A 14,740-nucleotide genomic window follows, 5' to 3' on the forward strand; every position below is an offset into this window, starting at 1 on the left:
AATGAAAGATCAGCACAACATATAACTACAAAAAAATTTTGAGAGAAAATATATAAATAATGGACATGTAATCTCAGTAAGATAATTTCAAGTTAGTTTTTACCTAAATTGATATTTTATGTAACCCACCCACCCAACCAAATAATTTCAGGGTACATTAGGGTATGGAAAGGAGTAATAAAAGTGACTAGCTAGTTTTAAATATATATATATATATATATATATATGATGCAAACACACACACACACACACACACACACGCGCGCGCGCGTGTGTGTGTGTGGTCTCATTCCCCTGACCCTGAAAGAGCCTCCAGTGTGGCACTTTTGGGAAGGACGAGTGAAGAGAGGCTGCTAAAATCTCAGGGCTAGGAAGAATGGAGACGTTACTGGCGCCCACTCAAGCAAATCAAGGAACAACAGGATGACAGTGATACAGTGACAGTGATATATGTAGGGATGGAGAGTTTAAAATATGTAAAATCAGATGTCAGATAGTTTTAGAGAAAATACTATAATGAAAAAGGAAACAGTGCATACCTTTAAATATCTGCCAGACTTCTAATGATTAAAGGATGGAGAGTTTAAAATATGTAAAATCAGATGTCAGATAGTTTTAGAGAAAATACTATAATGAAAAAGAAAACAGTGCATACCTTTAAATATCTGTCAGACTTCTAATAATTAAATGTGTAATGTTGGCATAAAAATAAACTTATGAAACAGAATTCAGTGATATTTAAATTGTGCTTTATAAATGGGAAAGATCAAGTTTTCTTGTATAGAAGTTAATTCTAGGGTGGGAAAACAGCTCTAAGAACTAGAGCTCATGCTTTGCTTTCCATCCTGTTACTGCATGGTCCCAAGCACCTAGTCAAGACTGTCCCCCAAGCACTACTGGACGTGTCTGAAAGTAGAAAAACAATTTCAGACTAATTTGAAACATAAAAATAAATGATATACTTCTTTTTCAGAAGGGGAGGAGGCCTCCCAAGGGAGCCTTCGGGTCTACTCTTGGTCATAGCCTGCTGCAGTGGGCTTAATGACTCAGTACTTTGACATGGTGATATGGTACCTGAAACTGAATGCAGGGGTTCTCTGATGCATTGCATAAACTCCAGCCCTTAGAGCTGTTCCCCACCTCTAAAACAAAATGTTTAATTGAATGAAAAGAATAAAGTGAATTTCTTAAAAAGGAAAAAAGTAACAACTAAGAATAGATATTAATGCAATAGAAAGCAGAGCTTTTGTGTGATCATTTAGCAAATTTCCTGCAGAAGGACTTAAAAAGGTATATATTGTATGATTCCATTTATACTTAGTACAAAAATAGGAAACGAATCCAAAGCTTGCATGATGGTTACTTGGTACAGGGGATAGGACTGAATAATGACTAGCTAGTGAATGCTGGTTGCAAGACGACCTTCTCGGATGCTACAGCGTGTATTAGTGGTTCTGGACTCCTGGCTAACCTGGATCCTTTATGGTTTAATGAGAATAAAACTTGATTTATTATTTGCCATTTATATTTGTTTGCTGATCTGGCAAAATAGTACATAAATATTAGCACAGGTTAAGGCAGTTACACCTAACTACTAGTAGTCATTGGGTTTGCTACTGCCATGTACCCTTTAGATTAAATATGTAAGATAGTAGTTATAAGAATATGAAGTATAGAAATAAAATTATATCGTGATATTTGAGTACAGATCTTTTAAATAGTATGTTTTTGGAGGGGTTGCATTTTAAGCTACACCAACCGGTGCTGGAGAATCACGCCTTCTCACTACCACTTCTTGTGGAAGTTGGGACCATGCAGTGCTGGGATCAAACTAGGGTCGGCTTCGTGTAACTCCTGTACTATCTCTCTGAGCCTAGGTCTTTTACATATTCTGTATAATGAAATGAGAAGTATGCATATAACTTTATACTAAATACCAAAGTTGTTCTTCCAAGAAAGAGCATATAGGTGATTCTTTGAATTGGATGTTTAAATAATTGTTTTATTAGTGGATCATTGTTTTCACTTAAAGGAACAGTTGATTAATTGTTTAGATTGGGGAATTTGGCGATTAGTTTCTTGAAAATAATCATAGTGAGGGACCAGCCTGAGATTCATCCCTGTGGAGGTCCTGAATTTGATTCCTGACACCAGATGGTTCCCTGAGTATCACTGGAATGGTCCGGGTGGTTTTCAGCAAAATTGCTGCGCCCAGCAGTATGCCAGACTGAGTATTGCTGGGACTGGCCTGGGGACTCACTGTACACTGCTTGTGTTGTCACCCCACGTCCCCCAAATAAAGAAAAATAGGAAAAGAACAAGTGAGCCTGTCATCTCAAGGGTGCCAGTTGACACTGTTGCTTGCCATTGATAAAATTTAAGCAAAAAAACAAGGTTCTGGAAAACATATCCATTACAGTGATTCTAATAGGGTCTGATAGTCTTTAAGGAGGTTATTGGTGTAGACAAATATGATATGTTCATGTTAAATCTCATAAAATTTATCAGTATTTGGAAACTATCCATAATTTCATGAATCAGTATTTTCCATACTATGTAATTTATTTCAAAACTCACTTGTAAAGTGGCTGGATAATACAAAGGCCAAAGTGCTTGCCTTGCATGTAGCCTATCTGGGTTCAATCCCTAGCACCACTTGGTCTCTACTTGGATTTGAGTGGTAATCACATGGGTATGCCCCTTTTGTTACAAAATATTTAATTATGTACTTTCTATGTTTTAATTGAAATGCTTATTCTCCTTCCAAATGAAATTAACTACAAGGAAGCACTTGTCCAGTATGATGGAACAGTATTTCTGACCTGAGTAATAGATAACTGATCAAGGACAGAAGTAGATAAGCAGCCAAGAAAATGACCCAAATGCTTGTAACTTATTGATACTTATTTTATAGCTCTTGATTACTCCTAGGATCCCATAGGTTTTAATTATTTATTTTGTGGTGGTAGTTGACAATACTGAGAATTGAACCCAGGGCCTCTAGCAGTAGGCAAGTGCTCTACTGCCAAACCGCATTCCTGGCTCTACATTCATATCAGTGGATGTATTTAATGGAAATTAACATTGAAATTGTTTATCAGAAAATTTTTTCCCAGAGGTTTATTTCCCCTCATGTATTTTGTAATATCTTTTCTCCTTTTTTCTTAGAATCAGTTGTTCTTAGCTGATGTGAATGTGTGGTGGTTTGATTTGCCTTACGTATGCATAGAGGCCTATGCTTAGTTTTCTACATATTTGCCATCTCTGGGCCAGTGGCTTTGAGCATTGAGTAACCTTGTTTTATGCACGGACAAACATAGGATGGTGAGCTCATTCAGTTAATTCAGCAAACACAGTTTACTAGGTAGAAAACACAGTTGTTTATGATTACTTGGAATTCAAGGAGCTTGCCATTTAGAAGTGGGAAAAAATAAAAATTACAGGAGCTAGACAGTACGGTGGGTAAGCACTTGCCTCGCACTCGGCCGACCCAGATTCGATCCATGGCACCCCCTATGGTTCCCTAAGCCTATAGGAGGGATCACTGAGCACTGAGTCAGGAGTAAGCCCTGAGCACAGCCGGGTGTTACCCACCCCACCCCTAAATATTTTTTATTTAGGGGCCAGTGATAAATCAGTGATAGAGTGATAACTCAAGTGATAGAGCACATGCTTAGCATGTGTGTGGCCCTGAATTGGGTCCCCTAGTACCATATCGCCTGAGTACCTCTGATGTGGTCCTGGTGTCTCTTGAGTATTACTGAGGTGTCCTTCATAGACCTCTGAACACCACACTGTCAGGTGTGAAGTGTATCCCTGGGAGTGGTCCTGCTGTACCGCCCCAGCACCACTGGATATGATCTCTGTAAATCAGACTAAAATGCAAATACACGTACCTGGAAGTGAGGGCACAAATACCAAGTTGGTTGGCAGCATTTGAATAGAACCTTGAGAAAAAATTAGTCTAGTTGCCTTTCTCTCTCCCATTTTTTTGCTCTCTCTGCCCCAATCCCCCATTTTGGGGGGGTGCACTATATCCAGTGAACCTCAGGAGCTGTTCCCAGTACCATGCTCAAGGTTTTCATCAAGCCTTGTGCTTGGGGGAGCCGTATGTGCCAGGAATTGTACTGTGTTGGCTGTATGCAAGAAAGGCATCTTAACTTTTTACTGTCTCTCCAGCCATAGGTTGTCTTTTATTGTTGTTGTTTTATTGTTTGTTTTTGGTTTTGTTTCTGTTTTTAGGGCTGGGGAACAATTATGGGGGCTGGCTACATGCTCAGGGGACCATATTGTTTTGGAGATTAAACCCCAGAGCTCTGCCTGCAGATTGTTCTCTCCAGCCATTTGAATCATCTCCCTGGCCCTAAGTTTGTTTTTTTAAGATAACTTTTTGTTTCTAATTAAAAATTATAGTGGTTAGTATAAGCTAAAGTATTATAAAAAGATGTACTATTGAGGATGAATACCCAATTCCTCTGCCTAGTAATAATTTGGCATATAGTTACTCAAGGTAGTCACATCTAATACACATAGTAATGTTATTTTAAAATTTAGATCACACTTTTGTGATTTTGTAAATGTGTTGCATTTCCAGTTTCAGACTTGAAAGCTTATGATCTTTTCTTTGTGTTCTTTGGTGTTTAAGATTTTGATTGAAGTGAATGACAGTTTTATTTAAAGTTTGATTAGAAATAAAAACACATTGTGGCTTTCTCCTTCAAGCCCATGTTCTTGTTTGAACATGTGTCTCTTCCTTGTCTGTCTTTTTGCTTGCTCTTTCAAGCACGTATTCTCTCCTGAACACATATTTCTTCCCTGTTCTCCCCTCACATCTTTGTAAGTAATTTTCATTCAGTAAAAACTCTCTTGCATCACTAAAAGCCAAGTACAAAAGACATTGTAGATTTAACAGTAAAAATCTGTATAGTCCCCTTTTACTAAATGTTCTTTATAACTTGATAGCAAGTTGAACTTAACTACCACTGTACAGATACTCACACTTTAAATTAAATTTATCTTTTAATTTGAAAGTAAAGTACTGATTAACAAGGAATTAATGATTAATAGTGTGGAGTTGGAGTAGGTAAGCACCAAAAGGAAAGATTGTTGACATTTTGTCTTCTGTCACATACTATCACCTTACTTACGTTTTTTAAAGTAGTTTTAAAAAAGGTAACGCTCTTAGGTACTGGAGCGATAGTATGCAGTGGACCTTGTAGACAACCAACCCAGGTTTGATCCCTGGCACCCCATACAGTTCCCCGAGCCTCACCAGGAGTGATTCCTAAGCACAGAACAAAGAGTAAGCCCTGAACACCAGGTTTGGCTAAACAACAACCCCAAACCAAAAAGTACTCCTCTTAAGGGTGGGTCCTGTGGCTCACTGTAAGGGGGTGGTTTGTGTTGTTCAGTGTTAATCTTCTAATGCTTGATATCTGGCAACATGGGCCAGGGCTCAGGGAAGTGGGAACTTTCTTATCCAGTGTTACTTTCCATTCTAGGTAACATTGTACAACACTGATCAAGATGGTAGTGATAGCCCCCGAAGTAGCCTTAACAACAGTCTCTCAGACCAGAGTTTGGCATCTGTTAATTTGAACAGTGTTGGAAGTGTGCATAGTTATACACCGGTAAGTCTTGGTGAAGTGAGTTTACCTTTAGTGTTCAAAACTAAATGAAATGTAACTAAAATGCAAATGAAAAGTAGAAAATGTCTTTCACCCATTAACTTAGATAAGTAGAACCAATTTCTGTTATTTTAACTGGGCACTTATATTTTACCAAGTTAGGTTCAAAATATGTGATTAATTGTATCATGCTTTATACTTCGGTCTCTGTGTCCAAATAAAAAGCAACTAGAATAGAAAGGGAAATATGCTTTTGTTTAGCAGAGCTCGGTATTTGAGGATATTTATAGTCTTTGCTAAGGGAATTTAGAAGATGTGTGTATTAACTTATTTTTCAGCTGTAGATCCTGGGAGAGGTAGTCTTCTAGGGTTGTCTCAAGTACTCAGTTTTTATCCTGTGTTACCTTTTTCAGTTGTAGTTTTGGAAAACAAAGCTGTGCTATAAACCAATGCTGATTTTTGGTACGTGTTAAAAGGACGTTCTTGAATTATCTTATAATTCTTGTCTTTTCTATATCATAATTTACAAAGCTGTTGATAATAGAATTGTTTCAAGCATACAATTTTGCAACACCAATCCCACCACTAGTGCTCCTAGAGTCTGTCCCGTCCCCCAGCCTGCCCCCTTGGGAGGCTGGGGGGATGGGATATAACAAATTTATATATAACAAATTTATTTCAAGACACATTATATTCTGACAATTGTTTTCAGATCAAATGGCACCTGTCCTCCTCAATAGGAAACACCAAGAGCCACACCTTTCACTGGGATAAATTTGATCTTACTGGACCACTCTATTTAGGATGAGTAAATAGCTGAAATATTGCAAAAAATAGGACAGATATAGAGGGAGTGGTCAAGGTGGCTGAGATAAGAAAATAATACCAGGGAAACTAGAGAGCAGAATTAAAATCAAAGTGAGAATTGGGGAAGTACCTTGCATGGTGAGAGGCACACACCTGGCATGTGTCTGGCTGAGTTCAGTCGCCAGCAGGTCTCCCCCCACCTCACCCCTCGGTCTGACCCTGCTGGCCGCTGCACAGTGAGGGTGGCCCCAGTACAAAAGAAATCTATGTATTAGACATTTGCTTTGGATGGAGTATTTGGTCTGTGGATGGAGTATTTGCTTTTTTTGCTGGCGTTGTGAGTAAAACCCCAAAACCCATGTGGTCCCCTGAGCACTGCTGAGTATGGCCCCCAAACAGAAATAACAATAAAACAATTTTTTTTTTTTTTTTTTTTTGCTTTTTGGGTCACACCTGGCGATGCACAGGGGTTACTCCTGGCTCTGCACTCAGGAATCACCCCTGGCGGTGCTCAGGGGACCATATGGGATGCTGGGATTTGAACCCGGCTCGGCCGCTTGCAAGGCAAACGCCCTACCCGCTGTGCTATTGCTCCAGCCCCCACAATAAAACAATATTAAGTTGAATGTTGGAAAAAAGAAAAATAACTGCAGAACTATTACCATGCTCTGGAGCCTGGGATGGGGAATAAAATATCCCAGAATGTAGAAGAAACAGAAAAAGAATCAAGTATGCTGTGTGAGAGGGATAGCTCTGTAGGCTGGTGCACGGGCTTTGCACGGAGGAGGCCCACGATTGACCTTCAGCGCTATGTGCCCCCCCCCCCCCCCCCCGGCAGCAGGAGCTACTCCCAAGCACTCAGTTGGGAGTGGTCTCAGGACCACCAGATTTTGCCCTTATCTTGTAATGTCTATACCTATATCTGCATCTATATGCATGTAAAAGAAGACAGTTGTTTTTTTTTTTTAACTTTTTAAATTTTATTGAATCACCATGAGATAGTTACAAGCTTTCATGTTTGGGTTACAATCTCACAATGATCAAACACCCATCCCTCCACCAGGACACATTCCCCACCACCAATATTCCGGGTATAGCCCCCTTTCCCACTCTCCCCCTGCCTCTATGGCAGACAATATTCCTCATACTCTTTCTACTTTTGGGCATTATAGCTTGCAACACAGACACTGAGAGGTCATCATGTTTGGTCCATTATCTACGTTCAGCATGCATCTCCCATCCCAACTGGTTCCTCTAGCCATCATTTTCTTAGTGATCCCTTCTCTATTCCATCTGCCTTCTCCCCTCTGCTCATGAAGCAGAAAAGAAGACAGTATTTAAGGTGAAATAAAGAATTCTTTGTAACTTTTCAGAAACTAGAATAGTAAAAAAGCATTCTTAAGAGTTTTAAAGGGTAACTGTTTCAAGAAAAATTTATGGGGGGGAAGGGGAAGACTTTCACTTTGATGTACATCAGGTTACGTCTTTAAATTTCAAGTTATCACTCAGAAATACTGTAGCAGAGAAATAAGATACATTGAAAGGAATACTTTTGAGATTATATAGTTTGGGGATTATAAATGCAATGTTAAGGTGAATTTTTATTCATATGTGAAATCAGGATACATACTCTTTGCTAAAGAGCTAGAAAGATTTTACACAGTTTAAAGGTGTTTTTTCTGAAGAGAAAACAATTACTTAAGAGATAAATTAAAGCAGTGATGTTAGTTCTTCAGGGAGTGAAGTATGAAGTACCATGCTTCACTGGAAATAGGGAGTCGGGTGAGAATTCCTTCGAGATAGAGGGGATGAAAAACTGCCCCGTGGCTACATACCATGAGGTAGGAATGCGAGTTAGAAATGGCAGGTAACAGGGGCGGCCTGCAGGCTTACCACAGGACCAACAATAAACACAATAAATACTTAGTTGAAATGAAAAAAAAAAAAAAAAAGAAATGGTAGGTAAGAGTTTGCTCCTCATTGGTCTAACTTGCTGTGTATCATGTTTCAAGACTGTCACTCTATCAGTAAGTAAGACTTGAGCACTAGAATGGTTACACAAAATTGTTTCCTTAATATTGTAGACTCCTTGTGAGCATAACTTTGAATAGTTTCATAAATGTAGTGTTCTTAATTTTTCAAAACAATAAAATTAATGTAGTTTATGAGTCTTTGCTATAAAACAGGTACAGCTGAAAATTTTTTATTTCTGGTTGTGCTGTCTTTTAAGACGGTTCTTATTTTCTTAGCTGTTTATGGTATATTTTTCATCATGCATTTTTCTTTTTTTTTTTTTTTCTTTTTGGGTCACACCTGGTGATGCACAGGGGTTATTCCTTGCTCTGCACTCAGGAATTACTCCTGGCGGTGCTCAGGGAGACCATATGGGATGCTGGGAATCGAGCCCGGGTTGGCCGCATGCAAGGCAAACGCCCTACCCGCTGTGCTATTGCTCCAGCCCCTCATCATGCATTTTTCAAGGGTGATTTACTGGTTTTCTCAGAATCTCATTTATCTTTTACCCCTCATTTCTCATTTTCTTTTTGTTTTATTTACTTTTAAAATCTATTAGAAATGAAAACCATGTGTATTAAAGCTCCTATAGCTTTAGACAGTGTCATATAATCAATCTCAAAATATTCAACAGTACTAAGAGTATTTGTGTTTGGGGCAGGAATGATAGTACAGCAGGTACTAGCCTTTCATGAACCCAACCTGGACTCAATCCCTGGCACCCCAGATTGTCCCCCAAGCCCTGTTAGGAATGATCCCTGAGCATTGCCAGGTATGACCAATGGGGAAAATGGAGTATTTATATACCTATAGAGTAATTGAGGGCCAGAGAGATAGTACGAGGATTAAGGCTTTTGCTTTGCACATAGCTGGCACCAGTTTGATCCCCAGACTGCATAAGGTTCTCAAGCCACTGCCAGAAGTCCCTGAGCATAGAGCCAGGAATTAACCCTGAGCAAGTATGGTCCCTAAAACGAAAGAATAGTTGAACAAGTGAATTAAAAGAATTAGTTGCTTAGTAATATAGTAGTTTGAGATGAAATTGCTTCTGTACAAATCAAGAGGAAGATTTAACAGGAACTGAAGGGGTGCTGGGTCTGACTCATTTATTTAATCTTGAGCAAGTCATTTAACATCTTTCAACTTTTCTTTTCCTTGTGTATGAAATGTAGAAGTTGGATTAGATTTCTGTGGTTCTTTTAGACTCAAATTAACATTGCTGTCTATTTTGTATACCTACCTTAAGAAAATAGTAGGAAAGCCAAAGGCAGGAATTGTTTCCATTGAAGTAAAAAATAATGGTGTTTTTACTTACATATTTTCTGTAACTAACCTATCAGTTGTTATAAAGTTGCCAAATTATTAATTTTTTTTTTTGATGTTAGGTGACAAACCATCCAGAGCCAGTCTCTCAGTCATTAACTCCTCAACAGCAGCCACAATATAACCTTCCGGAAAGAGACAAGCAGCTACTTTTTTCAGAGTATAATTTTGATGATCTCAGTGCCTCATTTCGAAGCCTCTATAAATCAGTTTTTGAGCAGTCACTTAGTCAACAAGGTGAGTTTTTTAATATTTTCTTTTGTAAAATTTTATTGAAAGCTCCAAAGAATTATTTCATGTAGCAGCTGTTAAGTTTTCTTATTGTTAGATTATTATTAGCATGATCACAATTAGATACTTTTGTTATGTTCTTTGTTCATTTTACTCTGCAGTGAGTATATTTATATTATAGCACCAAAATGACAGATAAATTTCATCCTGCATAATAAATTTCATCCTGCATGTCTGCTTTACTTTATTTGATTATAAGTGGTATCCTAGAGCATCGGATAGAATTTGACTCTGCATCTGTGCCATGTGGGAACACTGCCATGGTTAATTAGTGATGTCTAGCATGTTAAGTGTTTGGTAAATGTTACACCGCAAGAATAGATAAGCCCTGCTTTTCTGTTCTGACTAGTCTTGACAAAAAGATAACTATTAGAATATGACAGCAGCACATTTGCAACTTACTTCCTGCTGCACACCCCCCACCCCCATTTTTTTCAGTCACACCCAGAGATGCTCAAGGGTTACTCCTGGCTCTGCACTCAGGAATTACTCTTGGCCGTGCTGCCGGGCCTTATGGGATGCCAGGGATTGAACCTGGGTTGGCTGTATGCAAAGCAAATGCCCTGCCAGCTGTGCTATCACCTCAGCCCCAACTTTGCAGTATTTTTCAAGTGAACTTTTAATCTCATGTTCATCTCATGCACGTTGGCTAATTGTCACTGTTTTACAAAGTAACATTTAAATCAAATTTTACTATGAAAGGTAATTTTGGTTGAGGTGTGGTATTAATTTCAGTCAAGTGCTAGATTTTTGTTGTAACAGGTTACTCTCCCATTAGCTACTGGTTTAATTTTATTCATGATAGAATCAAGGACTAGAGCGATAGCAGAGTGGGTAGGGCGATTGACTTGCACGTAGCCGACCCGGGTTTGATTCCTCTGTCCTTCTCAGAGAGCCCAACAAGCTACCAAGAGTATCCCGCCCACATGGCAGAGCCTGGCAAGCTACCCATGGCGTACTCGATATGCCAAAAACAGTAACAAGTCTCACAATGGAGAGGTTACTGGTGACCACTCGAGCAAATCGATGAACAATGGGGCAACAGTGCTACAGAATCAATATGTTGCGTTGCCTTTCCTGCATAGATCAGTATCAGAAATTATTGAGAACTCTACTAAACATTTTCTACTTGTTAGGTTATTTGTAGATTAGTTATTAATACCCTAACTCTGAGCTTTTACCTGTTCTTAGCAGCAAACAGAACAGGTATCCTTACCTGTGTGAGATTTACATCTTTAATACTGGTCATTCTCTGATATTATGAATGTTAGTGGTATAACATATGTTATATTGATGAATATCAGCAGCTCATGTAGGAAGTTGCTTTTTCTGGTTAAACATTTATATGCTCTTTCATCATAAGTTTTCATTTTAGAGAATACAAAAATTGTCTTGTTTTTATCAAAATAAATTTGAAATTGAAAATGTTGGGATAGACTATATCTGGGAGTCAGCGAGGCTTGGCCTGGAGCTCCTGCTTTGCGAACCCTGGTTTAGTCCTTCCATTTCAGGGTCACCCCGAGCACACTGGATGTTACCCAAAATCTTAAATAAAGATTATGTCTGGGTTCCCTCTTAAATTGTGAAGACTGTTGGCAATGGGTAATGAACTACTCTTTTCACCACACTATAATGACCCTATAGAGTCCCTTTAAATGACTTTTCTAGTACCAAGGAAAATCACTCTTGACTGCTTTTTCTGTAAAACCTTTGTAGGTTTTTTATTTTAACTCAAAAGAAAAACATTCATTCAGATGACGTGATAACCATATCATAATTGTTAACTTTTCTTGATTCTTAGCTTATCTTGGTGGGAGACATAAAAGATGCAACAAAATGCAACATTCTTTGCAGCACTGTGTTCTCCCCACAGCTGGATAGCCCCAAAGTAACAATAATAAAAGTGACTTTTTATAAGTGCAGCTTTTAAGATGTAAGGAGAAACTGAAATAACAAAATGAAGCCTTACCGTCTATTTAAACATTTCATGTTCACACTTCTGGTAGCTCTAATCAAAGCAAACTTTTTGAGTTATACGTACGTATACACACACACACACACCTTAAGATATATTTAAGTACCGTTCTACTATTATAAAATTTTATTTTTTATTAAAGGCTGATTTTTTTTATTGATTGACACAAATGCTATGGGATTTTTTTTTTTACTTGGTACACTTTTTTTGTGACTGATTCAACAAAATATTTATGAGCCATTCTTTTGTATCTGAAAATAGCCTAGCTATGTAGAACCAAATGTTGCAATAGATTATTAAAATGAGTTCAGCCTGCAAACCAAATACATATTATTTTTAACATTAGGCACTTCTGGCCTAATCATCATCATCATAATAGCTAACATTTCCTGAGCTTTTAGTCTGCAGCCTGCATTTACACATGGCACTTACTCCTTAAAGCATTTGCACATGGCACTTACAACTCTGAAGTAGGTACTGTCATCGTACCCATTTACAGTTGAGGTAATTGTGGCTTGGAAAGGTTAGTGACTTTTTGAAATTACCCAATACAAATATGGCTTTTTGTATAAATATATAAAAAATATAAATATAAAAAAGAGGTTTCAGTCTCTTACTCTCTTGTACTATAGGGTATCTGATCTGAGTCCCTTAAACTTTATAAACAATATTCCATGGACATTTGAAAAAAGTCAGTGGGGATGACTTTTTGCTTTTTGCCTGATCTTCAAGATCCTAGCAACTTGAGACCAAGCTTTTGGAGAAAAAGAGAGGAAGTAGCTGTATAATTAATTATATCCTCTTCTGTCAAAGTTTTCTATAGAAAACCGAATATAACCCAACATCTTTTCCACTTACCCCCTAACATTTATTTATTTTGGAAGACTGTACTCTCAGACACTGAATTCAAGAAAGTCTTCTTGGTCTCTAACCCCTTCTTAGCTGACTAGGCAAAAGCAAAGATTCTGCATCCCTGTCTGTACTTTGATCTCAGTAGTTACATTGTTTGACATACTCTCTCTTTTTTTAATTGAATCACTATGAGATATAGTCCCTCACAAAGCTGTTCATGAGTAGGTTTCAGTCATAGAGTGTTCCAACACCCATTCCTCCACCAGTGTACATTTCTCAGCACCAATGTTCCCAGTTTCTGTGTCAGTTTCTGACCATGAGCTGCTGCTTAGGGTGTGATGTTCTCTTTTTCATTAATGCCTGAGCCCAGTGTATGGTGGATGTTCCATCAGTACTTGTTAACTTCCTGCCTTTGCTGTTTAAATAATTTTGTAAATATTTAAGTATAATTGAGATCTGACCACGGATGTTCTTGCTCTCTTTTCAGGCTTGATGAACATCCCTTCTGAACCTTCCCAGCAGTCCCACACTTCATGTTCCTATCAGCACTCACCTAGCAGTACAGTGAGCTCTCACCCACACAGCAACCAAAGCGGCCTGTCCAATAGCCATGGCAGCGGCCTCAGTACTACGGGCAGCAATTCAGTTGCACAGGTCTCGCTGTCCCACCCCCAGATGCACACTCAGCCGTCTCCACACCCACCCCATCGACCACATGGCTTACCACAGCATCCGCAGCGCCCCCAGCACCCAGCACCACACCCACAGCAACACAGCCAGCTCCAGTCCCCTCACCCCCAGCATCCGTCTCCACATCAGCATATACAGCATCATCAGAACCATCAGCATCAGACGTTAACACATCAGGCACCCCCACCCCCGCAACAGGTATCCTGTAATTCTGGTAAGTTTTTGTCTCCTGACTTGTATTTAACTAACTATAAATTAGAATCTGTGCTTTTTTTTGCTTTTTTTTTTTTCTCTTTGGGTCACACCTGGCAATGCACAGAGGTTACTCCTGGCTCTGCACTCAGGAATTACCCCTGGCAATGCTCAGGGGACCATAGGGGGTGCTGGGAATCGAAACCGTGTCGGCCACGTGCAAGGCAAATGCCCTACCCACTGGTGCTATCACTCCAGCCCCCAGAATCTGTGCTTTGTTAATTGGAAAGTGTGCGCACACAGACATGTGCATATATGGTATGTGTCTGTATTTGTGTGTGTATATGTGTCCGCCCGTGTTGGTGTTGGTGTCCATGTCCATCCTCCAAAAACCCTTCTGTCTTTTTGTTTTTGCTTGCTACAATCCTAGAGTTTTAATTCAATTCATAGATTGACCCGGAGATTTTTTTGATTAAAATTTATTGTGGTAATAGAAACAAGGCAGCAGTCATTGTCAGTTTGAAGTTTTATTGTTTTGTCCTTTTGTAACTTACTTTGTGACTATTTGAAAAGGTTCATTCTGTCTGCAATCTAGTGACTCAGTGTACATTATAGAATAAACATAGATTATGAACTCTAGGGTATATTAATGGACATTGATTCTAAGTGAACAAGCCTCTTGGAGTTGAACAGAACAGATCCATTCCTCAGCTTGCCTGATTTGCCAAATAAGATTTTTATTCTGAATGATAGATTCCAAATGCTAGGTGTTGCTAGTGTTTATTTACCAATTAAAAAATTTGAATGTTGTTTAGGCAGTTAAATTTTTTCAGAAAAATGAGCTTCTTGTTATAAATCTTAAATTTCTCTGGAAGTATTGCCTTTTTTACAAAGCACAAACATAATGTTTATTTTGGGCCAGAGAGATAGTACAGTAGGCAGGGCACTTGCCTTGCTTTTGGCTGACCTG

General features: G+C 38.8%; 1 protein-coding gene across 3 annotated transcripts in view; it reads left to right on the forward strand.

Moving 5' to 3' along the window:
• The window catches only part of FOXJ3 (forkhead box J3), a 121,426-nt gene that overhangs the window by 93,506 nt on the left and 13,180 nt on the right, over positions 1-14,740 (forward strand). For all 3 annotated transcript variants that reach the window (XM_055139302.1, XM_055139304.1, XM_055139303.1), the window contains 3 exons: positions 5,502-5,630; positions 9,833-10,007; positions 13,376-13,792. In XM_055139302.1, coding sequence (XP_054995277.1) covers positions 5,502-5,630; positions 9,833-10,007; positions 13,376-13,792 — 721 coding nt within the window. The remainder of the gene's footprint in view (positions 1-5,501; positions 5,631-9,832; positions 10,008-13,375; positions 13,793-14,740) is intronic.

Source organism: Sorex araneus, chromosome 5 (genome assembly GCF_027595985.1).
Source record: "Sorex araneus isolate mSorAra2 chromosome 5, mSorAra2.pri, whole genome shotgun sequence".
Taxonomy (NCBI): Eukaryota; Metazoa; Chordata; class Mammalia; order Eulipotyphla; family Soricidae; genus Sorex; species Sorex araneus.